The sequence below is a fragment of the Eleutherodactylus coqui genome, chromosome 1 (genome assembly GCF_035609145.1).
Source record: "Eleutherodactylus coqui strain aEleCoq1 chromosome 1, aEleCoq1.hap1, whole genome shotgun sequence".
Classification (NCBI taxonomy): domain Eukaryota; kingdom Metazoa; phylum Chordata; class Amphibia; order Anura; family Eleutherodactylidae; genus Eleutherodactylus; species Eleutherodactylus coqui.
In genome coordinates this window covers 536,618,119-536,645,434 of record NC_089837.1, presented here as the reverse complement: position 1 = coordinate 536,645,434, position 27,316 = coordinate 536,618,119, and the positions used below count along the sequence as shown (strand labels likewise).

The following is a 27,316-nucleotide window of genomic DNA, read 5'->3' as shown; positions in this document are numbered from 1 at the left end:
TCCCCACTCCACCCATGTCTTCCTGGGCTCTACACTCCTCCCATCTCCCCATGCCCTCGGCACTGCACTCCGCTCTACTGCACATTTCTTCAACTTTACACTCCTCTCTGCTGCGCCTCTCTTCCCCCTCTGCCGCGCCTCTCCTTTCCCCCTCTGCCGCGCCTGCTCCTTTCCCCCTCGTGCGCGGCCTGCTCCTTTCCCCTCTGCCGCGCCTCTCCTTTCGGCCCCTCGCCGCCCTCTCCTTTCCCCCTCTGCCGCGCCTCTCCTTTCCCCCTCTGCTGCGCTCTGCTCCTTTCCCCCCTCTGCTGCGCCTCTCCTTCCTCCCCCTCTGCTGCGCCTCTCCTTCCCCCTCTGCTGCGCCTCTCCTTTCCCCCTCTGCGCTCCTCTCCCTTTCCCCCTCATGCACGCGCCTCTCCCTTTCCCCCTCTGGCACTCTCCTTCCCCCCTCTGCAGCGCCTCTCCTTTCCCCCCCTCTGCAGCGCCTCTCCTTTCCCCCTCTGCAGCGCCTCTCCTTTCCCCCTCTGCAGCGCCTCTCCTTTCCCCCCTCTGCAGCTCCTCTCCTTTCCCCCTCTGCACGCCTCTCCTTTCCCCCTCTGCACTCCTCTCCTTCCCCCCTCTGCACTCCTCTCCTTCCCCCTCTGCACTCCTCTCCTTTCCCCCTCTGCACTCCTCCTCCTTTCCCCCTCTGCACTCCTCTCCTTTCCCCCCTCTGCACTCCTCTCCTTTCCCCCTCTGCACTCCTCTCCTTTCCCCCTCTGCACTCCTCTCCTTTCCCCCTCTGCACTCCTCTCCCTTCCCCCTCTGCACTCCTCTCCTTTCCCCCTCTGCACTCCTCTCCTTTCCCCCCTCTGCACTCCTCTCCTTTCCCCCTCTGCACTCCTCTGCCTCCTCTCCTTTCCCCCTCTGCACTCCTCTCCTTTCCCCCTCTGCACTCCTCTCCTTTCCCCCTCTGCACTCCTCTCCTTTCCCCCTCTGCACACCTCCTCTCCTTCCCCCTCTGCACTCCTCTCCCTTCCCCCTCTGCACTCCTCTCCTCTTCCCCCTCTGCACTCTCTCTTCCCTGCCTCTCCTTCCCCCTCTGCACTCCTCTCCTTTCCCCCCTCTGCACTCCTCATCCTTTCCTCCCCTCTGCACTCCTCTCCTTTCCCCCTCTGCACTCCTCTCCTTTCTCCCCCTCTGCACTCCTCTCCTTTCCCCCTCGTCTGTGCCACCCTTCACAGATGGCAGCATGCCCTCCGTGCCCCAGCCCTTGTAGCAGTGATAACATTGCGGCAGTTGTATCCTCACCATCTAAGTTCTAGATGTCTTGGGCTGCGCCGGCCTCCCCGCCGCCTGCTAGGTGTGATGCATCTTGCTCGACCCGTTGGACGCTTTTCCCTTCCTTATACCTCTTGGTTTTCGGATTTAAACGCAGTATTTTCCACCAACGTTGCGGCGCAGTTCGTTTCATTTTAAGGCCGTCTGCACACGACCGGATTTGAATTGCGGAACCCGGAGCGAGCGCCCGCCTCCGTATTCTGCAGCAAATACCGCCCGTGGCGTGCGCTGGTAAAACACTTTCACACGAGCGGAAAGCAACTGCGATTTTTCTGCTTGCGGAGGAAAAGTTGCAGCATGCTAAATTTCAGTGCCGATTCCGTTGAAGTCAATGGAAGCCGTCCGACCCGCGGCCCTTCTGCTATGGCACTGCGGACAGGTCAGAGGTCCCTGTGTCATCGCCTAGCGACTCGGTGGGTAAGGCAGGTAAACAAACTGTACTGCGCATGACTGACGGCCCGTCGAGCGGACCATCCGCAGTACAGGAAGAAGTTGTCAGGTACGCGTGGATGCCGGCCGGGCACAGGGTTGGATACCGCCGCTGGGGGCTCCCGTGTGCAGTCGGACTTAGACTCCTATGAGCCACGCCCCTTTGGACTTTTTTTTTTATACCTGCTTAAAACACGTAATCTGGCGGACGGCGTAGGTGAGACTGCAGCACGGCGCTCCCTTCTAGCGCTACTTACCTCTCCTATGTGTAGTAGTGACTCGTGACATGAAGCAGACGGCCGCCTCACATATTTCGCGGGGCTGGCTATAGGCGAGGGCATTAGTGTGAATGCTGAAGCAGTCCATAGCGGGAGGAGCGATTGATGTCACGATGTCCCGCTCCTTTGTACTGTGGCTGCGGGTTGTATGTGCAGCGTGTGGACGTCCCACGGATGAATGCAGCGAGAGGATGGCCGTGGCTAACCCCACTGACATTTCAATGTGTATGACTGAGCGTTGTGTGCGTGCGCGAGTACTGCGGTATTATTACACGGCGCAGCGTGTACTCTTAGGGTCCACCGCTAACCAGATTCCACCCTTGTGTAATTAACATTGGGCCATGTGCTTGTTACCTGCCCCGTAGTACGATGACTATTTATAAGAAGAGGTTGTTCCGTGGCGACTGCTGCTGGTCATGGAGCTCCTTCTGGGGTCCTGAGAGATCATCTCGCTAAGGCGTTCGCTAACCGGAACATTTCTGTAAATCCAAATAAAACTCATGATGACTCTGTCTTGTCTGTGGCTCATTAATCTGTGTCCCTGCCGGCCCGGTTACTCGACAAGGAGAGGGTGGGGGGGTTATGAAGAAGCCTCCTGTTATCAGTAATACTAGCCCTGACTCGTCAGTGAGCCATGTGGTGCAATGCGGAAAAATGGCCTTAAGGTACCTAAAAGTCCTGCCTGGTAGGTGGCTGCCCTCGCTGTAAATGTGCCGTGGGAGCCCATACTATGCAGGCTCGGCTTGAGCCCAGTCTCGGTATCTTGGTCCGTGTGCCCATGGTGCCTGACCACTCCGAAGGGTCCTGCTGCTCCTCCGCTCGTCAGGTGAGATGCTTCTATTGTTGCTGCTGCTTCACTTTTCCTCCTCTTGCTTTTCCGTTTCCCCTTTCTGCTGCTCCTCTTCCTTTCTCGTTCCCCCTTCTTCCTGCTGCTCCTCCTCTTCTCTTTCTTGTTCCACCTTCTTCCTGCTGCTCCTCATCATCCTTTTCTCATTCCCCCTTCTTCCTGCTGCTCCTCGTCTTCCTTTTCCCCCTCTTCCTGCTGCTCCTAGTCTTCTTTCCCCCCTCTTCCTGCTGCTCCTCGTCTTCCTTTTCCCCCTCTTCCTGCTGCTCCTCGTCTTCCTTTTCCCCCTCTTCCTGCTGCTCCTCGTCTTCCTTTTCCCCCTCTTCCTGCTGCTCCTAGTCTTTCCTTTTCCCCCTCTTCCTGCTGCTCCTAGTCTTCCTTTTCCCCCTCTTCCTGCTGCTCCTCGTCTTCCTTTTCCCCCCTCTTCCTGCTGCTCCTCGTCTTCCTTTTCTTTTTTCCCCCTCTTCCTGCTGCTCCTAGTCTTCCTTTTCCTTGTTTTCCCCGCTCTTCCTGCTGCTCCTCCTCTTCCTTTTCCTTTCCATCCTCTTCCTGCTGCTCCTCCTAATCCTTTTCCTCGTTTCCCTCTCTTCCTGCTTCTGCTTATCTTCCTTTTCCTTTCCCCCCTCTTCCTGCTGCTCCTCCTCTTCCTTTTCCACCCTCTTCCTGATGCTCCTCCTCTTCCTTTTCCTTTCCATCCTCTTCCTGCTGCTCCTCCTAATCCTTTTCTCGTTTCCCTCTCTTCCTGCTTCTGCTTATCTTCCTTTTCCTTTCCCCCCTCTTCCTGCTGCTCCTCCTCTTCCTTTTCCACCCTCTTCCTGATGCTCCTCCTCTTCCTTTTCCACCCTCTTCCTGATGCTCCTCCTCTTCCTTTTTCCTCCCTCTTCCTACTGCTCCTCCTTTTCCTTTTCCTCCCTCTTCCTGCTGCTCCTCCTCTTCCTTTTCCTCCCTCTTCCTGCTCCTCCTCTTCCTTTTCCTCCCTCTTCCTGCTCCTCCTCTTCCTTTTCCTCCCTCTTCCTGCTGCTCGTCCTCTTCCTTTTCCTCCCTCTTCCTGCTGCTCCTCCTCTTCCTTTTCCACCCTCTTCCTGCTGCTCCTCCTCTTCCTTTTCCACCCTCTTCCTGCTGCTCCTCCTCTTCCTTTTCCACCCTCTTCCTGCTGCTCCTCCTTTTCCTTTTCTCATTCCCTCTTCCTGCTGCTCCTCCTTTTCCTTTTCTCATTCCCTCTTCCTGCTGCTCCTTGTCTTCCTTTTCTCATTCCCTCTTCCTGCTGCTCCTCGTCTTCCTTTTCTCATTCCCTCTTCCTGCTGCTCCTCGTCTTCCTTTTCTCATTCCCTCTTCCTGCTGCTCCTCGTCTTCCTTTTCTCATTCCCTCTTCCTGCTGCTCCTCGTCTTCCTTTTCTCATTCCCACTTCTCCCTGCTGCTCCTCGTCTTCCTTTTCTCATTCCCACTTCTCCCTGCTGCTCCTCGTCTTCCTTTTCTCGTTTCCCCCCATCTTCATGCTCCTCCTCTTCCTTTTCCCCCTCTTCCTGCTGCTGCTCTTCTTTCTTTTCTTGTTCCCCCCCCTTCCTGCTGCTCTTCCTCTTCTTGTTCCCCCCTTCTTCCTGCTGCTCTTGCTCTTCCTTTTCCCCCTTCTTCCTGCTGCTCCTCCTCTCCTTTTCCTGTTTTCCCCTCTTCCTGCTGCTCCTCTTCCTTTCCACCCTCTTCCTGCTGCTCCTCCTCTTCCTCTTCCTGCTGCTCCTCCTCTTCCTCTTCCTCCCGCTTCCTTCTGTTTTCCCCTCTTCCTGCTGCTCCTCTTCCTTTTCCACCCTCTTCCTGCTGCTCCTCCTCTTCCTCTTCCTGCTGCTCCTCCTCTTCCTCTTCCTCCCGCTTCCTGCTGCTCCTCCTCTTTCCTCCCGCTTCCTGCTGCTCCTCCTCTTCCTCCCGCTTCCTGCTGCTCCTCCTCTTCCGTTATCCTCCGGCTTCCTGCTGCTCCTCTCTCCTTTTCCTCCCGCTTCCTGCTGCTCCTCCTCTTCCTTTTCCTCCCGCTTCCTGCTGCTCCTCCTCTTCCTTTTCCTCCCGCTTCCTGCTGCTCTCCTCCCTCTTCCTGCTGCTCTTCCTCCCTCTTCCTGCTGCTCCTCGTCTTCCTTTTCTCATCCCTCTTCCTGCTGCTTCTCGTCTTCCTTTTCTCATTCCCTCTTCCTGCTGCTCCTCGTCTTCCTTTTCTCATTCCCACTTCTTCCTGCTGCTCCTTGTCATCTTTTCTCGTTTCCCCATCTTCATGCTCCTCCTTCTCTTCCTTTTCCCCCTCTTCCCTCTGCTGCTCTTCTTTTTCTTTCCCCCCCCCCTCCTGCTGCTCTTCCTCTTCTTGTTCCCCCTTCTTCCTGCTGCTCTTCCTCTTCTTGTTCCCCCTTCTTCCTGCTGCTCTTGCTCTTCCTTTTCCCCCTTCTTCCTGCTGCTCTTCCTTTTCCTGTTTTCCCCTCTTCCTGCTGCTCCTCTTCCTTTTCCACCCTCTTCCTGCTGCTCCTCCTCTTCCTCTTCCTCCCGCTTCCTGCTGCTCCTCCTCTTCCTCCCGCTTCCTGCTGCTCCTCCTCTTCCTCCCGCTTCCTGCTGCTCCTCCTCTTCCTCCCGCTTCCTGCTGCTCCTCCTCTTCCTTTTCCTCCCGCTTCCTGCTGCTCCTCCTCTTCCTTTTCCTCCGCATCCTGCTGCTCCTCCTCTTCCTTTTCCTCCCGCTTCCTGCTGCTCCTCCTCTTCCTTTTCCTCCCGCTTCCTGCTGCTCCTCCTCTTCCTTTTCCTCCCGCTTCCTGCTGCTCCTCCTCTTCCTTTTCCTCCCGCTTCCTGCTGCTCCTCCTCTCCTTTTCCTCCCGCTTCCTGCTGCTCTTCCTCCTCTTCCTGCTGCTCCTCGTCTTCCTTTTCTCATCCCCTCTTCCTGCTGCTTCTCGTCTTCCTTTTCTCATTCCCTCTTCCTGCTGCTCCTCGTCTTCCTTTTCTCATTCCCACTTCTCCCTGCTGCTCCTTGTCATCTTTTTCTCGTTTCCCCATCTTCATGCTCCTCCTTCTCTTCCTTTTCCCCCTCTTCCCTCTGCTGCTCTTCTTTTCTTCCCCCCCCCCCTTCCTGCTGCTCTTCCTCTTCTTGTTCCCCCTTCTTCCTGCTGCTCTTCCTCTTCTTGTTCCCCCTTCTTCCTGCTGCTCTTGCTCTTCCTTTTCCCCCTTCTTCCTGCTGCTCCTCCTCTTCCTTTTCCTGTTTTCCCCTCTTCCTGCTGCTCCTCTTCCTTTTCCACCCTCTTCCTGCTGCTCCTCTTCCTTTTCCACCCTCTTCCTGCTGCTCCTCCTCTTCCTCTTCCTCCCGCTTCCTGCTGCTCCTCCTCTTCCTCTTCCTCCCGCTTCCTGCTGCTCCTCCTCTTCCTCCCGCTTCCTGCTGCTCCTCCTCTTCCTCCCGCTTCCTGCTGCTCCTCCTCTTCCTCCCGCTTCCTGCTGCTCCTCCTCTTCCTCCCGCTTCCTGCTGCTCCTCCTCTTCCTTTTCCTCCCGCTTCCTGCTGCTCCTCCTCTTCCTTTTCCTCCCGCTTCCTGCTGCTCCTCCTCTTCCTTTTCCTCCCGCTTCCTGCTGCTCCTCCTCTTCCTTTCCTCCCGCTTCCTGCTGCTCCTCGTCTTCCTTTTCCTCCCGCTTCCTGCTGCTCCTCGTCTTCCTTTTCTCATCCCCTCTTCCTGCTGCTTCTCGTCTTCCTTTTCTCATTCCCTCTTCCTGCTGCTCCTCGTCTTCCTTTTCTCATTCCCACTTCTCCCTGCTGCTCCTTGTCATCTTTTTCTCGTTTCCCCATCTTCATGCTCCTCCTTCTCTTCCTTTCCCCCTCTTCCCTCTGCTGCTCTTCTTTTTCTTCTCCCCCCCCCTTCCTGCTGCTCTTCCTCTTCTTGTTCCCCTTCTTCCTGCTGCTCTTCCTCTTCTTGTTCCCCCTTCTTCCTGCTGCTCTTCCTCTTCTTGTTCCCCCTTCTTCCTGCTGCTCTTCCTCTTCTTGTTCCCCCTTCTTCCTGCTGCTCTTCCTCTTCTTGTTCCCCCTTCTTCCTGCTGCTCTTGCTCTTCCTTTTCCCCCTTCTTCCTGCTGCTCCTCTTCTTCCTTTTCCTGTTTTCCCCTCTTCCTGCTGCTCTTCCTTTCCACCCTCTTCCTGCTGCTCCTCCTCTTCCTCCCGCTTCCTGCTGCTCCTCCTCTTCCTCCCGCTTCCTGCTGCTCCTCCTCTTCTCCCGCTTCCTGCTGCTCCTCCTCTTCCTCCCGCTTCCTGCTGCTCCTCCTCTTCCTTTTCCTCCCGCTTCCTGCTGCTCCTCCTCTTCCTTTTCCACCCTCTTCCTGCTGCTCCTCCTCTTCCTTTTCCTCCCTCTTCTGCTGCTCTTCCTCCCTCTTCCTGCTGCTCCTCGTCTTCCTTTTCTCATCCCCTCTTCCTGCTGCTCCTCGTCTTCCTTTTCTCATCCCCTCTTCCTGCTGCTTCTCGTCTTCCTTTTCTCATTCCCTCTTCCTGCTGCTCCTCGTCTTCCTTTTCTTGTTTCCCCCCTTCCTGCTGCTCCTCCTCTTCTTGTTCCCTCTTCTTCCTGCTGCTCCTCCTCTTCCTCTTCTTGTTCCCCCTTCTTCCTGCTGCTCCTCTTCTCTTCTTGTTCCCCCTTCTTCCTGCTGCTCCTCTTCTTGTCCCCCCCTTCTTCCTGCTGCTCCTCTTCCTCTTCTTGTCCCCCCCTTCTTCCTGCTGCTCCTCTTCCTCTCCTTGTCCCCCCCTTCTTCCTGCTGCTCTTCTTCCTCTTCTTGTCCCCCCTTCTTCCTGCTGCTCCTCTTCTTGTTCCCCTCCTTCCTGCTGCTCCTCTTCCTCTTCTTGTTAACCCTTCTTCCTGCTGCTCCTCTTCCTTTTCTTGTTCCCCCTTCTTCTGCTGCTCCGCTTCCTCTTCTTGTTCCCCCTTCTTCCTGCTGCTCCTCTTCCTTTTCTTGTTCCCCCTTCTTCCTGCTGCTCCTCTTCCTTTTCTTGTTCCCCCTTCTTCCTGCTCCTCTTCTTCCTTTTCTTGTTCCCTCTTCTTCCTGCTGCTCCTCCTCTTCCTTTCTTGTTCCTCCTCTTCCCCTTCTCGTTCCCCCCTTCTTCCTGCTGCTCCTCCTCTTCCTTTTCCTGTTTTCCCTCTTCCTGCTGCTCCTCCTCTTCCTTTTCTTGTTCCCCTCTTCTTCCTGCTGCTCCTCCTCTTCCTTTTCTTGTCCCCCTTCTTCCTGCTGCTCCTCCTCTTCCTTTTCTTGTCCCCCCCTTCTTCCTGCTGCTCCTCCTCTTCCTTTTCTTGTTCCTCCTCTTCCCCTTCTCGTTCCCCCCTTCTTCCTGCTGCTCCTCCTCTTCCTTTTCCTGTTTTCCCCTCTTCCTGCTGCTCCTCCTCTTCCTTTTCTTGTTCCCCTCTTCTTCCTGCTGCTCCTCCTCTTCCTTTTCTTGTCCCCCCCCCTTCTTCCTGCTGCTCCTCCTCTTCCTTTTCTTGTCCCCCCCTTCTTCCTGCTGCTCCTCCTCTTCCTTTTTTTGTTCCTCCTCTTCCCCTTCTCGTTCCCCCTTCTTCCTGCTGCTCCTCCTCTTCCTTTTCCTGTTTTCCCCTCTTCCTGCTGCTCCTCTTTCTTTTCTTGTTTCCCCCCCTCTTCCTGCTGCTGCTCCTCCTCTTCTTGTTCCCCCTTCTTCCTGCTGCTCTTCTTCCTCTTCTTGTCCCCCCTTCTTCCTGCTGCTCCTCTTCTTGTTCCCCCTCCTTCCTGCTGCTCCTCTTCTTGTTCCCCCTCCTTCCTGCTGCTCCTCTTCCTCTTCTTGTTAACCCTTCTTCCTGCTGCTCCTCTTCCTCTTCTTGTTCCCCCTTCTTCCTGCTGCTCCTCTTCCTTTTCTTGTTCCCCTTCTTCCTGCTGCTCCTCTTCCTTTTCTTGTTCCCCCTTCTTCCTGCTCCTCTTCTTCCTTTTCTTGTTCCCCTCTTCTTCCTGCTGCTCCTCCTCTTCCTTTTCTTGTTCCTCCTCTTCCCCTTCTCGTTCCCCCCTTCTTCCTGCTGCTCCTCCTCTTCCTTTTCCTGTTTCCCCTCTTCCTGTTGCTCCTCCTCTTCCTTTTCCTGTTTTCCCCTCTTCCTGCTGCTCCTCCTCTTCCTTTTCTTGTTCCCCTCTTCTTCCTGCTGCTCCTCCTCTTCCTTTTCTTGTCCCCCCCCTTCTTCCTGCTGCTCCTCCTCTTCCTTTTCTTGTCCCCCCCCTTCTTCCTGCTGCTCCTCCTCTTCCTTTTCTTGTCCCCCCTTCTTCCTGCTGCTCCTCCTCTTCCTTTTTTTGTTCCTCCTCTTCCCCTTCTCGTTCCCCCCTTCTTCCTGCTGCTCCTCCTCTTCCTTTTCCTGTTTTCCCCTCTTCCTGCTGCTCCTCTTCCTTTTCCACCCTCTTCCTGCTGCTCCTCCTCTTTCTTTTCCACCCTCTTCCTGCTGCTCCTCTCTTCCTTTTCCACCCTCTTCCTGCTGCTCTTCCTCCCTCTTCCTGCTGCTCTTCCTCCCTCTTCCTGCTGCTCCTCGTCTTCCTTTTCTCATTCACTCTTCCTGCTGCTTCTCGTCTTCCTTTTCTCATTCCCTCTTCCTGCTGCTGCTCCTCTTTCTTTTCTTGTTTCCCCCCCTCTTCCTGCTGCTGCTCCTCCTCTTCTTGTTCCCCTTTCTTCCTGCTGCTCCTCCTCTTCCTCTTCTTGTTCCCCCTTCTTCCTGCTGCTCCTCTTCCTCTTCTTGTTGCCCCTTCTTCCTGCTGCTCCTCTTCCTCTTCTTGTTGCCCCTTCTTCCTGCTGCTCCTCTTCCTCTTCTTGTTCCCCCTTCTTCCTGCTGCTCCTCTTCCTCTTCTTGTTCCCCTTCTTCCTGCTGCTCCTCTTCCTCTTCTTGTTCCCCCTTCTTCCTGCTCCTCTTCTTCCTTTTCTTGTTCCCCCTTCTTCCTGCTCCTCTTCTTCCCCCTTCTTCCTGCTCCTCTTCTTCCTTTTCTTGTCCCCCTTCTTCCTGCTCCTCTTCTTCCTTTTCTTGTTCTCCCTTCTTCCTGCTCCTCTTCCTGCTGCTCCTCTTCCTTTTCCACCCTCTTCCTGCTGCTTCTCGTCTTCCTTTTCTCATTCCCTCTTCCTGCTGCTGCTCCTCTTTCTTTTCTTGTTTCCCCCCCTTCCTGCTGCTCCTCCTCCTCTTGTTCCCCCTTCTTCTGCTGCTCCTCCTCCTCTTGTTCCCCCTTCTTCCTGCTGCTCCTCTTCGTCTTCTTGTTCCCCTTCTTCCTGCTGCTCCTCTTCCTCTTCTGTTGCCCCTTCTTCCTGCTGCCTCTCTTCTCTTCTTGTTGCCCTTCTTCTGCTGCTCTCTTCTCTTCTTGTTGCCCCTTCTTCCTGCTGCTCCTCTTCCTCTTCTTGTTGCCCCTTCTTCCTGCTGCTCCTCTTCCTCTCTTGTTGCCCCTTCTTCCTGCTGCTCCTCTTCCTCTTCTTGTTGCCCCTTCTTCCTGCTGCTCCTCTTCCTCTTCTTGTTGCCCCTTCTTCCTGCTGCTCCTCTTCCTCTTCTTGTTGCCCCTTCTTCCTGCTGCTCCTCTTCCTTTTCTTGTTCCCCTCTTCTTCCTGCTGCTCCTCTTCTTCCTTTTCTTGTTCTCCCCTTCTTCCTGCTGCTCCTCCTCTTCCTTTTCTTGTCCCCTCTTCTTCCTGCTGCTCCTCCTCTTCCTTTTCTTGTTCCCCTCTTCTTCCTGCTGCTCCTCCTTTTCCTTTCTCGTTAACCCCTTCTTCCTGCTACTCCTCATCATCCTTACCCCTCTTCCTGCTGCTCCTCTTCCATTCTTGTTCCCCTCTTCCTGCTCCTCTTTCATTTCTTGTTTCCCCCTCTTCCTGCTCCTCTTTCATTTCTTGTTTCCCCCTCTTCCTGCTCCTCTTTCATTTCTTGTTTTCCCCTCTTCTGCTGCTCCTCTTCCATTTCTTGTTTTCCCCTCTTCTGCTGCTCCTCTTCCATTCTTGTTTCCCCCTCTTCCTGCTGCTCCTCTTCCATTTCTTGTTTCCCCCTCTTCCTGCTGCTCCTCTTCCATTTCTTGTTTCCCCCTCTTCCTGCTCCTTTCATTTCTTGTTTCCCCCTCTTCCTGCTCCTCTTTCATTTCTTGTTTCCCCCTCTTCCTGCTCCTCTTCCATTTCTTGTTCCCCTGCTTCTCCTCTTCCTTTTCTTGTTCCCCCCCTTCTTCCTGCTGCTCCTCCTCTTCCTTTTCTCGTTCCCCCCCTTCTTCCTGCTGCTCCTCTTCCTTTTCTCGTTCCTCCCCTTGTTCCTGCTGCTCCTCCTCTTCCTTTTCTCGTTCCCTCCCCTTGTTCCTGCTGCTCCTCCTCTTCCTTTTCTCGTTCCCCCCCCCTTGTTCCTGCTGCTCCTCCTCTTCCTTTTCTCGTTCTCCCCCCCCCCCTTGTTCCTGCTGCTCTTCCTTTTCTCGTCCCCCCCCCCTGTTCCTGCTGCTCCTCCTCTTCCTTTTCTCGTCCCCCCCCCCTGTTCCTGCTGCTCCTCCTCTTCCTTTTCTCGTCCCCCCCCCCTTGTTCCTGCTGCTCTCCTCTTCCTTTTCTTGTCCCCCCCCCTTGTTTTTGCTGCTCCTCCTCTTCCTTTTCTTGTCCCCCCCCTTGTTCCTGCTGCTCTCCTCTTCCTTTTCTTGTCCCCCCCCCTTGTTCCTGCTTCTCCTCCTCTTCCTTTTCTTGTTCCCCCCCCTTGTTCCTGCTGCTCCTCCCCTTCCTTTTCTTGTCCCCCCCCCCTTGTTCCTGCTGCTCCTCCCCTTCCTTTTCTTGTTCCCCCCCCCTTGTTCCTGCTGCTCCTCCTCTTCCTTTTCTCGTTCTCCCCCCCCCCCTTGTTCCTGCTGCTCTTCCTTTTCTCGTCCCCCCCCCTGTTCCTGCTGCTCCTCCTCTTCCTTTTCTCGTCCCCCCCCCTTGTTCCTGCTGCTCCTCCTCTTCCTTTTCTTGTCCCCCCCCCTTGTTTTTGCTGCTCCTCCTCTTCCTTTTCTTGTCCCCCCCTTGTTCCTGCTGCTCCTCCTCTTCCTTTTCTTGTCCCCCCCCCTTGTTCCTGCTTCTCCTCCTCTTCCTTTTCTTGTTCCCCCCCTTGTTCCTGCTGCTCCTCCCCTTCCTTTTCTTGTCCCCCCCCCTTGTTCCTGCTGCTCCTCCCCTTCCTTTTCTTGTTCCCCCCCCCCTTGTTCCTGCTGCTCCTCCTCTTCCTTTTCTTGTTCCCCCCCCCCTTGTTCCTGCTGCTCCTCCTCTTCCTTTTCTTGTCCCCCCCCCTTGTTCCTGCTGCTCCTCCTCTTCCTTTTCTTGTCCCCCCCCCCTTGTTCCTGCTGCTCCTCCTCTTCCTTTACTTGCCCCCCCCCCTTGTTCCTGCTGCTCCTCCTCTTCCTTTTCTTGTCCCCCCCCTTGTTCCTGCTGCTCCTCCTCTTCCTTTTCTTGTCCCCCCCCTTGTTCCTGCTGCTCCTCCTCTTCCTTTTCTTGCCCCCCCCCTTGTTCCTGCTGCTCCTCCTCTTCCTTTTCTTGTCCCCCCCCCTTGTTCCTGCTGCTCCTCCTCTTCCTTTTCTTGTCCCCCCCCCCCTTGTTCCTGCTGCTCCTCCTCTTCCTTTTCTTGTCCCCCCCCCTTGTTCCTGCTGCTCCTCCTCTTCCTTTTCTTGTCCCCCCCCCTTGTTCCTGCTGCTCCTCCTCTTCCTTTTCTTGTCCCCCCCCCCTTGTTCCTGCTGCTCCTCCTCTTCCTTTTCTTGTTCTCCCCCCCCTTGTTTCTGCTGCTCCTCCTCTTCCTTTTCTTGTCCCCCCCCCCTTGTTCCTGCTGCTCCTCCTCTTCCTTTTCTTGTTCCCCCCCTTGTTCCTGCTGCTCCTCCTCTTCCTTTTCTTGTTCCCCCCCTTGTTCCTGCTGCTCCTCCTCTTCCTTTTCCCCCTCTTGCTGCTGCTCCTCTTCCTATTCTTGTCCCCCCCCTTTTTTTCCTGCTCCTCCTCTTCCTTTTCTTGTTAAAAGAGCGGAGTTTTGGATTTGGTTATTAATTGCACAACTCGTCTTCTCTAGAGATCGTTATTGTTAATATGTCAGACACCCACAGATACATTATCTCCTGATATATGTATGTGCGAGGGTGGAGCCTGCTGCCTGACTGGAATAACTGGTGTATATAAATATAGATTATTAGTCCTCCGGGCTCCGCCCACTATGACAGGGGCAACCGGTCCAACCAACTCCTCCACAATAGTCATCTCCAAAGAAGAGCCTGTCAGATGTGCTCCATTCTATAGCGAGACTGCCAGAGAGATGCTCTACCTGAAGAGACTCGCTCCATCCTATAGAGAGAATGCATGAAATGCCCACCATCATATAGAGACACCCCATCCAAAGGAGAGTCTGCCACGAGCTCGCTTCACCCTGGGATTCTATTTTGCCAGAACTTCACTCTACCCTATAGAGACATCTTCAAGGTGTGCTCTACATCCTCCGAGGAAGCAGTTTATCTTATCGCTCCATCCTCTGGCTACGACACTCCACAGAGACCATCCAGGGGTAACCTGTCAGACGGGCACTCTACTCTGTAGGCATATTCCATTCTGATGTGACAGCCTTTAATCATCCTGCAAGACCCAGATGTCTGTCTCGTGTCCATAGGGAGTTCTCTGTAACCGGTTGATTTGATCATACTTTGAGGCATGTATAGATGTGTTATCCCAAGTATGACTTGGACTACAGATCATATTGGTCTCTGTGAGACGCCAGAGGCGACCAAGAACAGGGGGTGTGTTGGTTCCATCAATGACTCTGTGTCACAGACGAGGAATTTACCCAAGTCAAGAGAAACTTCTCGAAGAGGCGTTGCCGGCCCCAGAACCATAAGGTGAGTAGAGCATCAAGGCTCGGTGCAGATGTGGGGAAGGATCTCCTGAATTGCCTGTTGTATAGGGACATCCTCTTGGGTGGCCAGGGTCAGATAAGGGGAGACTGAGGCGAGAGGGCACCGGCAAGCAGATTATCTGCCCATTACAAATGCTGATCAGAAGATCCGTGCTCTTCAAACTGCAGCAATCATCGTGAATGTACACACTGTTAGTGGACGCACATTCACAGTTTGCATGAGATGTTCTTCTGCCAAACTAATTTTTTTTTTTTTTTGGGGGGGGGATCACTTGAACAGGGCAACAATCGCAAATGACCATTAACATTCCTATGAAGGTTTGTTCTGCCCATCTAAGAAGAACCTGTAGCTCCAATGCTTGTGGCGTACATGAAGGAGGCTTATATGTAAGGTCCATGAGGAGCAGCGGTCAGATGAGGGCCATAACTAGAAGAGGTCTGTCGCAGGTCATCAACATGGAGTAGGAACTAGTAATGAATACTGAAAGGTTTCACTTGGCCCATCTACCAAACCTTTAACTATGGTTTGTGAAGGACAGAACACCCACCACCATCACACCTCCAACTAATGGTGATCTACCTCCACTATCCACCACCATCTTATGTCATACCTCCAACCTCTGGTACAAGCCCGACCTCGCCTCTACCATAGAGAGCATCCACCGCCATCTTATGTCATACCTTCACCTACATATAACAAAGACCACCCTATCACACCTCCAGCTAATGGTGGTCTACCTCCACCCTACCACAGAGAGCATCCACCACCTTATGTCATACCTCCAACTACTGATCCACCTGACACCCACCTTCATACAAGAAAGACCACCCTCCACCATAATATGTCATATTACTTCATACCTACACATAGGTAACATATACATATATGCCACCCTCCAATGACAGTAATAAGTTGGTGGTATGTGGTTTATCAGTAGTTGGAGGTGTGGCAGTGATAAGATGGTGGTGGGCAGTCCATGTTAAATGAAGGTGAAGGAGTGCTGAATTATCAGTAGTTGGAAGTAACACGCAGTAACAAGATGGCGTTGGGGGTTATGTTGAATTGATTCACCTCCACCTTCACCTTATCTAGTTGGAGGTGCAACAATGATAAAATGGCGGTGAGTGGTTTGTATTGTATGAAGGTGGAGAAGAGGTGACGCTGGTCAGATGGTGGTCCATGTTGTATGAAGGTGGAGAAGAGGTGACGCTGATCAGATGGTGGTCCATGTTGTATGAAGGTGGAGAAGAGGTGACGCTGATCAGATGGTGGTCCATGTTTGTATGAAGGTGGAGAAGAGGTGACGCTGATCAGATGGTGGTCCATGTTTGTATGAAGGTGGAGAAGAGGTGACGCTGATCAGATGGTGGTCCATGTTTGTATGAAGGTGGAGAAGAGGTGACGCTGATCAGATGGTGGTCCATGTTGTATGAAGGTGGAGAAGAGGTGACGCTGATCAGATGGTGGTCCATGTTGTATGAAGGTGGAGAAAAGGTGACGCTGATCAGATGGTGGTCCATGTTGTATGAAGGTGGAGAAGAGGTGACGCTGATCAGATGGTGGTCCATGTTGTATGAAGGTGGAGAAGAGGTGACGCTGATCAGATGGTGGTCCATGTTGTATGAAGGTGGAGAAAAGGTGACGCTGATCAGATGGTGGTCCATGTTGTATGAAGGTGGAGAAGAGGTGATGCTGATCAGATGGTGGTTCATGTTTGTATGAAGGTGGAGAAGAGGTGACGCTGATCAGATGGTGGTCCATGTTGTATGAAGGTGGAGAAGAGGTGACCCTGATCAGATGGTGGTTCATGTTTGTATGAAGGTGGAGAAGAGGTGACGCTGATCAGATGGTGGTCCATGTTGTATGAAGGTGGAGAAGAGGTGACGCTGATCAGATGGTGGTCCATGTTTGTATGAAGGTGGAGAAGAGGTGACCCTGATCAGATGGTGGTCCATGTTGTATGAAGGTGGAGAAGAGGTGACGCTGATCAGATGGTGGTCCATGTTGTATGAAGGTGGAGAAGAGGTGACCCTGATCAGATGGTGGTTCATGTTTTGTATGAAGGTGGAGAAGAGGGTGACGCTGATCAGATGGTGGTCCATGTTGTATGAAGGTGGAGAAGAGGTGACGCTGATCAGATGGTGGTCCATGTTTGTATGAAGGTGGAGAAGAGGTGACCCTGATCAGATGGTGGTCCATGTTGTATGAAGGTGGATGACAGGCATTTACCATTAGTTGGGGGTATAACATTGATGACCTGGTGGTACTTTTTGTTTAAAGATGGAGGGCAGTAGGTAGAGGTATGATTGTACTCATAGTTCGTGGTCTATGTTGTATAAAGGTGGCGGACAGGTGTTTATTAGTAGTTGGGGTATAACAGTGATAACATGGTGGACCATGTTGCATGAAGGTGGTGTTTTATAAGTAGTTTGGGGGTGTGACCATGAAGAGATGAGGGGGGGGGGGGAGGCTTGACCTCATTACAAGACGCCTCATGGTGGAGGTTGAGTGTGTTTGTGTACAGCAGACTTGTGAGTTACCTGCAGAGATCTCCGAGCACATAGGGAGCAGATCGCAGCTTCCGGAATCTTCTATTAAAGTTTAATGAGGGGTTTTTGGGCGCTGATTCACAGCTGACTGGATGGTTACGGCACGTTACACCGCGGCGCTCCTGACAGAAGAGGCAAGGAGCTTTGGGAACTTTGCATTTTAATGCGAGTTGTGCAGACCTCTGAAGTGCGCTGGTACCCAGGCCTGACCGCCAAGGGGGGTCTATCCACGATCTGCACAAGGTCAACCAAAGGGAGCATTGTGGAAACTGCTTTAGCCATGGCTAGTCCAAACATAAGATTACTTAGAATTAGTACGAAAGCATACATTTCATGTGGGGGCTGGCTGATAACAGCGGGGCCCAGCTCTGCTCCTTTACATGGATCCACAAGGAGTGGGGTGTTCAGTGGAGGGCCAAGCCGTAGTTCATACTGCGCAGATGTTCCTAGAGGTAGATTTAAAAATCGGTGTTGAAAGCTGCTCATTCCGGGTATGGAATCTGCATTGGATTTGCGGGATTACATCCGGGTCCTTGCAAGTGGAGTATGCATCATGCTGAGGGTGCCACAAAGTGGCGGAGGGCCGTGGGGGGGCTACTGAGTGCTGGAGGGCTGGTGGGGGGGGGGGGGGGGCTACTGAGTGCTGGAGGGCCGGTGGGGGGGGCTACTGAGTGCTGGAGGGCCCGTGGGGGGGCTACTGAGTGCTGGAGGGCCCGTGGGGGGGCTACTGAGTGCTGGAGGGCCCGTGGGGGGGCTACTGAGTGCTGGAGGGCCAGTGGGGGGGCTACTAAGTGGCGGAAGGCCGTGGGGGGGCTACTAAGTGCTGGAGGGCCAGTGGGGGGGGGGGGGGCTACTAAGTGGTGGAAGGCCGTGGGGGGGCTACTAGGTGCTGGAGGGCCGGTGGTGGGGCTACTAAGTGCTGGAGGGCCGGTGGGGGGGCTACTAAGTGGCCTGTACTGTATTATCTAAACTATCATGAGACCACGGGATCAAGTCCCCTAAAAAGGTCAAAACTCACGGAATCCTTTATCACACTTGTCCGTTTGTATCTTCGCCCCCGACAATCCGGACCACATCCACTACTTCATCCGACGTGGAAAAACAGAACTTTATGGAAAAATAGACTTTTTTTGTTCATTTTGCTTCCTAAAAAATTCAATAACAGTGATTAAAAAAAAGAATCAGATGCACCCCAAAATGGGGCCGATACGCAAAAACCCTACAGCCTCGTACCGCCACGGGGACGCAAAAATAAAGTTATGGCTTTTGAAAAGTGCAGATGAAAACCTCCCCAAAAAACTGTCGCATCCTTAGGTGAAACCGGGCCGCGTTCTTAAAGGGCCTGTCCAGAAACACATAGCTGCTCTCTTACAGAGCGCCACCCTGGTCCATAGGTTGTGACTGGTATTGCAGTGTACTTCACTGGAGCTGAGCTGCAATAACCCACACATCCCCACAGACAAGGGTGGCGCTGTGACATATTTCTCTAACCCCGGACAGCCCCTTTAAGGGGTTAATAAATCTGGCGCACTTTCCACTTCACCGCCTCGCCTTTTTCTAGCGAGTTGTAAAAAAGTAAACAGATAATTGGTGCGATATCTGATGGACTCCAAGGGGAAATCTAACTGAGCTGCAGAAGTTTGTGCCCCCCTGCATGTTGGTAGCTTTTCTTCTGCTCGCTCCGGCGCCTCGCGGCCTTGGATCTGACAGGATCATCACAGGACATTCGCCCGGGCGGCTCCGGTCCTTTGTGTCAGTCAGATCCCCGCTGGGTGGGGGGAGGGGGACACCGATGACGGGGGGGCGTGGTCTCTGCTGCCATAAACTCTGCATCACGCAGGGAGCGGCGCCAATCACAAACAGCAGTGTGACTGTATGATAGGGAAAAGTAAGTGAACCCCACCCAGGGTTGGAGCTGTAGACGACATTAGGACCGTCAGCTGGGAAGTCCCAACCGCCAGCGCAGGACGCCGATCACACGATCGCCAGCTTCACCCCCTCATTCTTGTTTCTGCCTTCCTCTTCCGTCGCGGTTGGGGGGGGGGGTCTTGTTTCTGGCGGGACAGATTGAATGGGGTCACCAAAAATACAATGTGCTGAAAAACTTCTCAAGATGCCTAAATGGAGTGAAGTAGAAGGACGCACCCCTGCCATCTTGGTGTGGGGGTGGGGCACAGTGTACCCGCTGCGGCGAGTCCTGCGCTTCCTCTCGGTTCTCTTTGTAACATTTCAGAGAACATGTTTCTATTCATTATCTTCTCGGAGGTCCGGTGAGTCTTCTCCTGGCGCCGCTCCCTGCGGGCCGCCAACGGGGCCGCCAACGGGGCCGCCAACGGGGCCGCCAACCCTCGTTTTATCCCCCTTTAACACCAAACGGATTTAGATTTAAAAAATGTGGGGAAAAACCCCAAAACTGTTAATATCTGTTCTTTCTCTATAAAACGTCGTGCTCCCGTTTTCCGCCCCTCGCTGACTTGCTTGAACCCTGCGCCGCAGTACTTTAGTATTGCAGCATATGGTAGTTCTTCCAACATTCTATTAGGACAAGTCACAGGTCCATCTTAATGGGCAGACCTACACGGCCGTCCGCGGGGGCCTTCCAAAGACCTGCTGCCATGACAGCTGAACGGTTCCTGTGACATCGCGGCCCCCATCATACTCTGCGCCCCACCGGGGGTATAACTATAGGGGTACTCTGGCCCTAAATGATTGTTAGGGGCCCCAGAGCTGCTGGCTCCACCCCTGTGCTGGACTCTGCCGTCCGCCATAATCAGGACCCCCATCATCCTCTTCATGTGCTGACTACTCCCCTCATCATCCTCAACGCAGGGAGATTACCCTCAGGCAGTCTATCAAAACGGCAGAGACCGGGCGGGCTGGCAGCGGGTGGGGGGCAAAATGCAGAAGGGAGGGCATGGATTCTGTTCTTGAAAAAACTACGACCCCAGAGAACCCCCTTAAGTGCTGACATGACAGGATTAGATACACGGAGCAGCAGACAGTATCACACAGGATGGGATTAGATACACGGATCAGCAGACAGTATCACACAGGAGAGGATTAGATACACGGCTCAGCAGACAGTATCACACAGGAGAGGATTAGATACACGGATCAGCAGGCAGTATCACACAGGATAGGGTTAGATGCACGGCTCAGCAGACAGTATCACACAGCATAGGATTAGATACACAGCTCAGCAGACAGTATCACACAGGAGAGGATTAGATACACGGAGCAGCAGACAGTATCACACAGGATAGGGTTAGATACACGGCTCAGCAGACAGTATCACACAGCATAGGATTAGATACACGGCTCAGCAGACAGTATCACACAGCATAGGATTAGATACATGGCTCAGCAGACAGTATCACACAGGATAGGATTAGATACACAGCTCAGCAGACAGTATCACACAGGATAGGATTAGATACACGGAGCAGCAGACAGTATCACACAGGATAGGATTAGATACATGGAGCAGCAGACAGTATCACACAGGAGAGGATTAGATACACGGCTCAGCAGACAGTATCACACAGGATAGGATTAGATACACGGAGCAGCAGACAGTATCACACAGGAGAGGATTAGATACACGGAGCAGCAAACAGTATCACACAGGAGAGGATTAGATACACGGAGCAGCAGGCAGTATCACACAGGAGAGGATTAGATACACGGCTCAGCAGACAGTATCACACAGCATAGGATTAGATACACGGAGCAGCAGACAGTATCACACAGGAGAGGATTAGATACACGGAGCAGCAAACAGTATCACACAGGAGAGGATTAGATACACGGAGCAGCAGGCAGTATCACACAGGAGAGGATTAGATACACGGCTCAGCAGACAGTATCACACAGCATAGGATTAGATACACGGAGCAGCAGACAGTATCACACAGGAGAGGATTAGATACACGGCTCAGCAGACAGTATCACACAGGAGAGGATTAGATACACGGAGCAGCAGACAGTATCACACAGGAGAGGATTAGATACACGGAGCAGCAAACAGTATCACACAGGAGAGGATTAGATACACGGAGCAGCAGGCAGTATCACACAGGAGAGGATTAGATACACGGAGCAGCAGACAGTATCACACAGGAGAGGATTAGATACACAGCTCAGCAGACAGTATCACACAGGATAGGATTAGATACACGGAGCAGCAGACAGTATCACACAGGATAGGATTAGATACACGGAGCAGCAGACAGTATCACACAGGAGAGGATTAGATACACGGCTCAGCAGACAGTATCACACAGGATAGGATTAGATACACGGAGCAGCAGACAGTATCACACAGGAGAGGATTAGATACACGGAGCAGCAGACAGTATCACACAGGAGAGGATTAGATACACGGCTCAGCAGACAGTATCACACAGGAGAGGATTAGATACACAGCTCAGCAGACAGTATCACACAGGATAGGATTAGATACACGGCTCAGCAGACAGTATCACACAGGAGAGGATTAGATACACGGCTCAGCAGACAGTATCACACAGGAGAGGATTAGATACACGGCTCAGCAGACAGTATCACACAGGAGAGGATTAGATACATGGCTCAGCAGACAGTATCACACAGGAGAGGATTAGATACACGGATCAGCAGACAGTATCACACAGCATAGGATTAGATACACGGCTCTGCAGACAGTATCACACAGGATAGGGTTAGATACACGGCTCAGCAGACAGTATCACACAGCATAGGATTAGATACACAGCTCAGCAGACAGTATCACACAGGAGAGGATTAGATACACGGAGCAGCAGACAGTATCACACAGGATAGGGTTAGATACACGGCTCAGCAGACAGTATCACACAGCATAGGATTAGATACACGGCTCAGCAGACAGTATCACACAGCATAGGATTAGATACATGGCTCAGCAGACAGTATCACACAGGATAGGATTAGATACACAGCTCAGCAGACAGTATCACACAGGATAGGATTAGATACACGGAGCAGCAGACAGTATCACACAGGATAGGATTAGATACATGGAGCAGCAGACAGTATCACACAGGAGAGGATTAGATACACGGCTCAGCAGACAGTATCACACAGGATAGGATTAGATACACGGAGCAGCAGACAGTATCACACAGGAGAGGATTAGATACACGGAGCAGCAAACAGTATCACACAGGAGAGGATTAGATACACGGAGCAGCAGGCAGTATCACACAGGAGAGGATTAGATACACGGCTCAGCAGACAGTATCACACAGCATAGGATTAGATACACGGAGCAGCAGACAGTATCACACAGGAGAGGATTAGATACACGGAGCAGCAAACAGTATCACACAGGAGAGGATTAGATACACGGCTCAGCAGACAGTATCACACAGCATAGGATTAGATACACGGAGCAGCAGACAGTATCACACAGGAGAGGATTAGATACACGGCTCAGCAGACAGTATCACACAGGATAGGATTAGATACACGGAGCAGCAGACAGTATCACACAGGAGAGGATTAGATACACGGAGCAGCAAACAGTATCACACAGGAGAGGATTAGATACACGGAGCAGCAAACAGTATCACACAGGAGAGGATTAGATACACGGAGCAGCAGGCAGTATCACACAGGAGAGGATTAGATACACGGCTCAGCAGACAGTATCACACAGCATAGGATTAGATACACGGAGCAGCAGACAGTATCACACAGGAGAGGATTAGATACACGGAGCAGCAAACAGTATCACACAGGAGAGGATTAGATACACGGAGCAGCAGGCAGTATCACACAGGAGAGGATTAGATACACGGAGCAGCAGACAGTATCACACAGGAGAGGATTAGATACACAGCTCAGCAGACAGTATCACACAGGATAGGATTAGATACACGGAGCAGCAGACAGTATCACACAGGATAGGATTAGATACACGGAGCAGCAGACAGTATCACACAGGAGAGGATTAGATACACGGCTCAGCAGACAGTATCACACAGGATAGGATTAGATACACGGAGCAGCAGACAGTATCACACAGGAGAGGATTAGATACACGGAGCAGCAGACAGTATCACACAGGAGAGGATTAGATACACGGCTCAGCAGACAGTATCACACAGGATAGGATTAGATACACAGCTCAGCAGACAGTATCACACAGGATAGGATTAGATACACGGCTCAGCAGACAGTATCACACAGGAGAGGATTAGATACACGGCTCAGCAGACAGTATCACACAGGAGAGGATTAGATACACGGCTCAGCAGACAGTATCACACAGGATAGGATTAGATACACAGCTCAGCAGACAGTATCACACAGGATAGGATTAGATACACAGCTCAGCAGGCAGTATCACACAGGAGAGGATTAGATACACGGAGCAGCAGACAGTATCACACAGGAGAGGATTAGATACACAGCTCAGCAGACAGTATCACACAGCATAGGATTAGATACACGGAGCAGCAGACAGTATCACACAGGAGAGGATTAGATACACGGCTCAGCAGACAGTATCACACAGGAGAGGATTAGATACACGGCTCAGCAGACAGTATCACACAGGATAGGATTAGATACAGGGCTCAGCAGACAGTATCACACAGCATAGGATTAGATACACGGCTCTGCAGACAGTATCACACAGGATAGGATTAGATACACGGCTCTGCAAACAGTATCACACAGGATAGGATTAGATACACGGCTCAGCAAACAGTATCACACAGCATAGGATTAGATACACGGCTCTGCAGACGGTATCACACAGGATAGGATTAGATACACGGCTCAGCAGACAGTATCACACAGCATAGGATTAGATACACAGCTCAGCAGACAGTGTCACATAGGATAGGATTAGATACACGTCTCAGCAGACAGTATCACACAGGATAGGATTAGATACACGGCTCAGCAGACAGTATCACACAGGATAGGATTAGATACACGGCTCAGCAGACAGTGTCACACAGCATAGGATTAGATTCACGGCTCAGCAGACAGTATCACACAGGATAGGATTAGATACATGGCTCAGCAGACAGTATCACACAGCATAGGATTAGATACACGGCTCAGCAGACAGCATCACACAGGATAGGATTAGATACACGGCTCTGCAGACAGTATCACACAGGATAGGATTAGATACAGGAGCTCAGCGGACAGTATCACACAGCATAGGATTAGATACACGGAGCAGCAGACAGTATCACACAGGATAGGATTAGATACACAGCTCAGCAGACAGTATCACACAGGATAGGATTAGATACAGGAGCTCAGCGGACAGTATCACACAGCATAGGATTAGATACACGGAGCAGCAGGCAGTATCACACAGGATAGGATTAGATACACGGCTCAGCAGACAGTATCACACAGGATAGGATTAGATACACAGCTCAGCAGACAGTATCACACAGCATAGGATTAGATACACGGAGCAGCAGACAGTATCACACAGGATGGGATTAGATACACGGAGCAGCAGACAGTATCACACAGGATGGGATTAGATACACAGCTCAGCAGACAGTATCACACAGGATAGGATTAGATACATGGCTCAGCAGACAGTATCACACAGGATAGGATTAGATACACGGCTCAGCAGACAGTATCACACAGGATAGGATTAGATACAGGAGCTCAGCAGACAGTATCACACAGCATAGGATTAGATACACGGAGCAGCAGACAGCATCACACAGGATGGGATTAGATACACGGCTCAGCAGACAGTATCACACAGGATGGGATTAGATACAGGCGCTCGGCAGAGGGTATCACACAGCATAGCATTAGATACCCGGCTGTGATGTCCCTGGACATTATTTGCTAGGACTACTGCGGCCAGCAGGGGGGGCAGCGCTGCAGTTGTGGAGGATAGGGGAATATATAGTTGAGTAGAGACCCTCTGTAATACGCAGTAAACGCCCTCCGACCATCTCGCCCGTCGCAGGTATCGCCATGGCTTCGGGCGCAGCAGGCTGAGGCCACGTTACATTAATTGTGACCAGCAATCCACGATGACAAAAAGTCTCAATCCTCGGATCGGCGAGGCGCCATCGTCACGGTTACTGCCCTTCACACCAACTAGCAATGTGGCATCAATACACTGTTGGCACGGCCTGCCCGTACTGCAGACCGTCACCTCTACGTACGGTCAGAGCTCATTGCAGACTCCACGCCCCATAGATGCGCAAGGAGCATCAAATACATCCGCAACAGCGGTACGGCACTTCTATGTTAGAGCTTCTCTGTTACACATTAACCCCGCAGTACCTGGACACAACCTCCACAATGCATATCAGCACCTAATCAGGTCCGGCCTTTGCAGTCCATAAAGTCTGCAAGTGTGCGCAAGAGTCGCTGCAGGCCTCACATATCTGCAGTGTTCTAGGTTCCAGATCTATTTCACAGTCATCTATTATACCCAGGACTGTAACAAGTGGGCGCTCTAATAACTATGTATAGATATATCAGGGGTCAGTACAGAGATCTCTCCCATCATCTATTATACCCAGGACTGTAACAAGGGGGCGCTCTAATAACTATGTATAGATATATCAGGGGTCAGTACAGAGATCTCTTCCATCATCTATTATACCCCGGACTGTAACAAGGGGACACTCTAATAACTATGTATAGATATATCAGGGGTCAGTACAGAGATCTCTCCCACCATCTATTATACCCAGGACTGTAACAAGGGGGCGCTCTAATAACTATGTATAATATATCAGGGGTCAGTACAGAGATCTCTCGCATCATCTATTATACCTAAGACTGTAAGAAGGGGGTGCTCTAATAACTATGTATAATATATCAGGGGTCAGTACAGAGATCTCTGCCATCATCTATTATACCCAGGAATCTAACAAGGGGGCGCTCAAATACCTATGTATAGATATATCAGGGGTCCGTACAGAGATCTCTCCATCATCTATTATACCAAGACTGTAACAAGGAGGCGCTCTTATAACTATGTATAGATATATTAGGGGTCAGTACAGAGATCTCTCCCATCATCTATTATACCCAGGACTGTAACAAGGGGGCGCTCTAATAACTATGTATAAACATATCAGGGGTCAGTACAGAGATCTCTCCCATCATCTATTATACCCAGGACTGTAACAAGGGGTCGCTCTAATAACTATGTATAATATATCAGGGGTCAGTACAGAGATCTCTCCCATCATCTATTATACCCAGGACTGTAACAAGGGGTCGCTCTAATAACTATGTATAATATATCAGGGGTCAGTACAGAGATCTCTCCCATCATCTATTATACCCAGGACTGTAACAAGGGGGCGCTCTAATAACTATGTATAGATATATCAGGGGTCAGTACAGAGATCTCCTCCATCATCTATTATACCCAGATCTGTAACAAGGGGGCGCTCTAATAACTATGTAAAATATATCAGTGGTCAGTACAGAGATCTCTCTCATCATCTATTATACCCAGGACTGTAACAAGGGGTCGCTCTAATAACTATGTATTGATATATTTGGGGTCAGTACAGAGATCTCTCCCATCATCTATTATACCCAGGACTGTAACAAGGGGGCGCTCTAATAACTATGTATAGATATATCAGGGGTCAGTACAGAGATCTGTCCCATCATCTATTATACCTAAGACTGTAAGAAGGGGGTGCTCTAATAACTATGCATTATATATCAGGGGTCAGTACAGAGATCTCTCCCATCATCTATTATACCCAGGACTGTAACAAGGGGGTGCTCTAATAACTATGTATTGATATATTTGGGGTCAGTACAGAGATCTCTGCCATCATCTATTATGCCCAGGACTGTAACAAGGGGGGCTCTAATAACCATGTATAATATATCAGGGGTCAGTACAGAGATCTCTCCCATCATCTATTATACCCAGGACTGCAACAAGAGGGTGCTCTAGTAACTATGTATAGATATATCAGGGGTCAGTACAGAGATCTCTCCCATCATCTATTATACCCAGGACTGTAACAAGGGGGCGCTCTAATAACCATGTATAGATATTTTAGGGGTCAGTACAGAGATCTCTCCCATCATCTATTATACCTAAGACTGTAAGAAGGGGGTGCTCTAATAACTATGTATAGATATATCAGGGGTCAGTACAGAGATCTCTCCCATCATCTATTATACCCAGGACTATAACAAGGAGGCACTCTAGTAACTATGTATAGATATATCAGGGGTCAGTACAGAGATCTCTCCCATCATCTATTATACCCAGGACTGTAACAAGGGGGAGCTCTAATAACTATGTACAGATATATAAGGGGTCAGTACAGAGATCTCCCCCATCATCTATTATACCCAGGACTGTAACAAGGGGGCGCTCTAATAACTATGTATAGATATATCAGGGGTCCGTACAGAGATCTCTCCATCATCTATTATACCCAGGACTGTAACAAGGAGGCGCTCTTATAACTATGTATTGATATATTAGGGGTCAGTACAGAGATCTCTCCCATCATCTATTATACCCAGGACTGTAACAAGGGGGCGCCCTAATAACTATGTATAGATATATCAGGGGTCAGTACAGAGATCTCTCCCATCGTCTATTATACGCAGGACTGTAACAAGGGGGCGCTCTAATAACTATGTATAATATATCAGGGGTCAGTACAGAGATCTCTCCCATCATCTATTATACCCAGGACTGTAACAAGGGGGCGCTCTAATAACCATGTATAGATATATCAGGGGTCAGTACAGAGATCTCTCCCATCATCTATTATACCTAAGACTGTAAGAAGGGGGTGCTCTGATAACTATGTATAGATATATCAGTGGTCAGTACAGAGATCTCTTCCACCATCTATTATACCCAGGACTGTAACAAGAGGGTGCTCTAGTAACTATGTATAGATATATTAGGGGTCAGTAAAGAGATCTCTCCCATCATCTATTATACCCAGGACTGTAACAAGGGGGCGCTCTAATAACCATGTATAGATATTTTAGGGGTCAGTACAGAGATCTCTCCCATCATCTATTATACCCAGGACTGTAACAAGGGGGCGCTCTAATAACTATGT

The 27,316-nt window shown here is 51.5% G+C and overlaps 2 protein-coding genes across 6 annotated transcripts in view; one reads left to right on the top strand and one right to left on the bottom strand.

Moving 5' to 3' along the window:
- Positions 1 to 3,014: 3,014 nt before the first annotated feature.
- On the bottom strand, positions 3,015 to 10,298 carry LOC136607636 (cilia- and flagella-associated protein 251-like; the record flags this gene model as incomplete). The annotated part of the gene is made up of 10 exons (XM_066589053.1): positions 3,015 to 3,203; positions 4,315 to 4,432; positions 4,509 to 4,702; positions 7,934 to 8,027; positions 8,119 to 8,169; positions 8,349 to 8,392; positions 8,655 to 8,691; positions 8,810 to 8,961; positions 9,663 to 9,857; positions 10,221 to 10,298. Coding segments are annotated over 10 exons (1,152 nt in total), but the record flags the coding sequence as incomplete, so codon positions are not given.
- A 2,741-nt stretch (positions 10,299 to 13,039) lies between these two features.
- Positions 13,040 to 27,316, top strand: part of LOC136592012 (FH2 domain-containing protein 1-like) — a 55,843-nt gene continuing 41,566 nt past the window's right edge. For all 5 annotated transcript variants that reach the window (XM_066588569.1, XM_066588568.1, XM_066588566.1 and 2 more), the window contains exon 1: positions 13,040 to 13,659. The gene's annotated coding sequence lies outside the window, so the exon portion shown is untranslated. The remainder of the gene's footprint in view (positions 13,660 to 27,316) is intronic.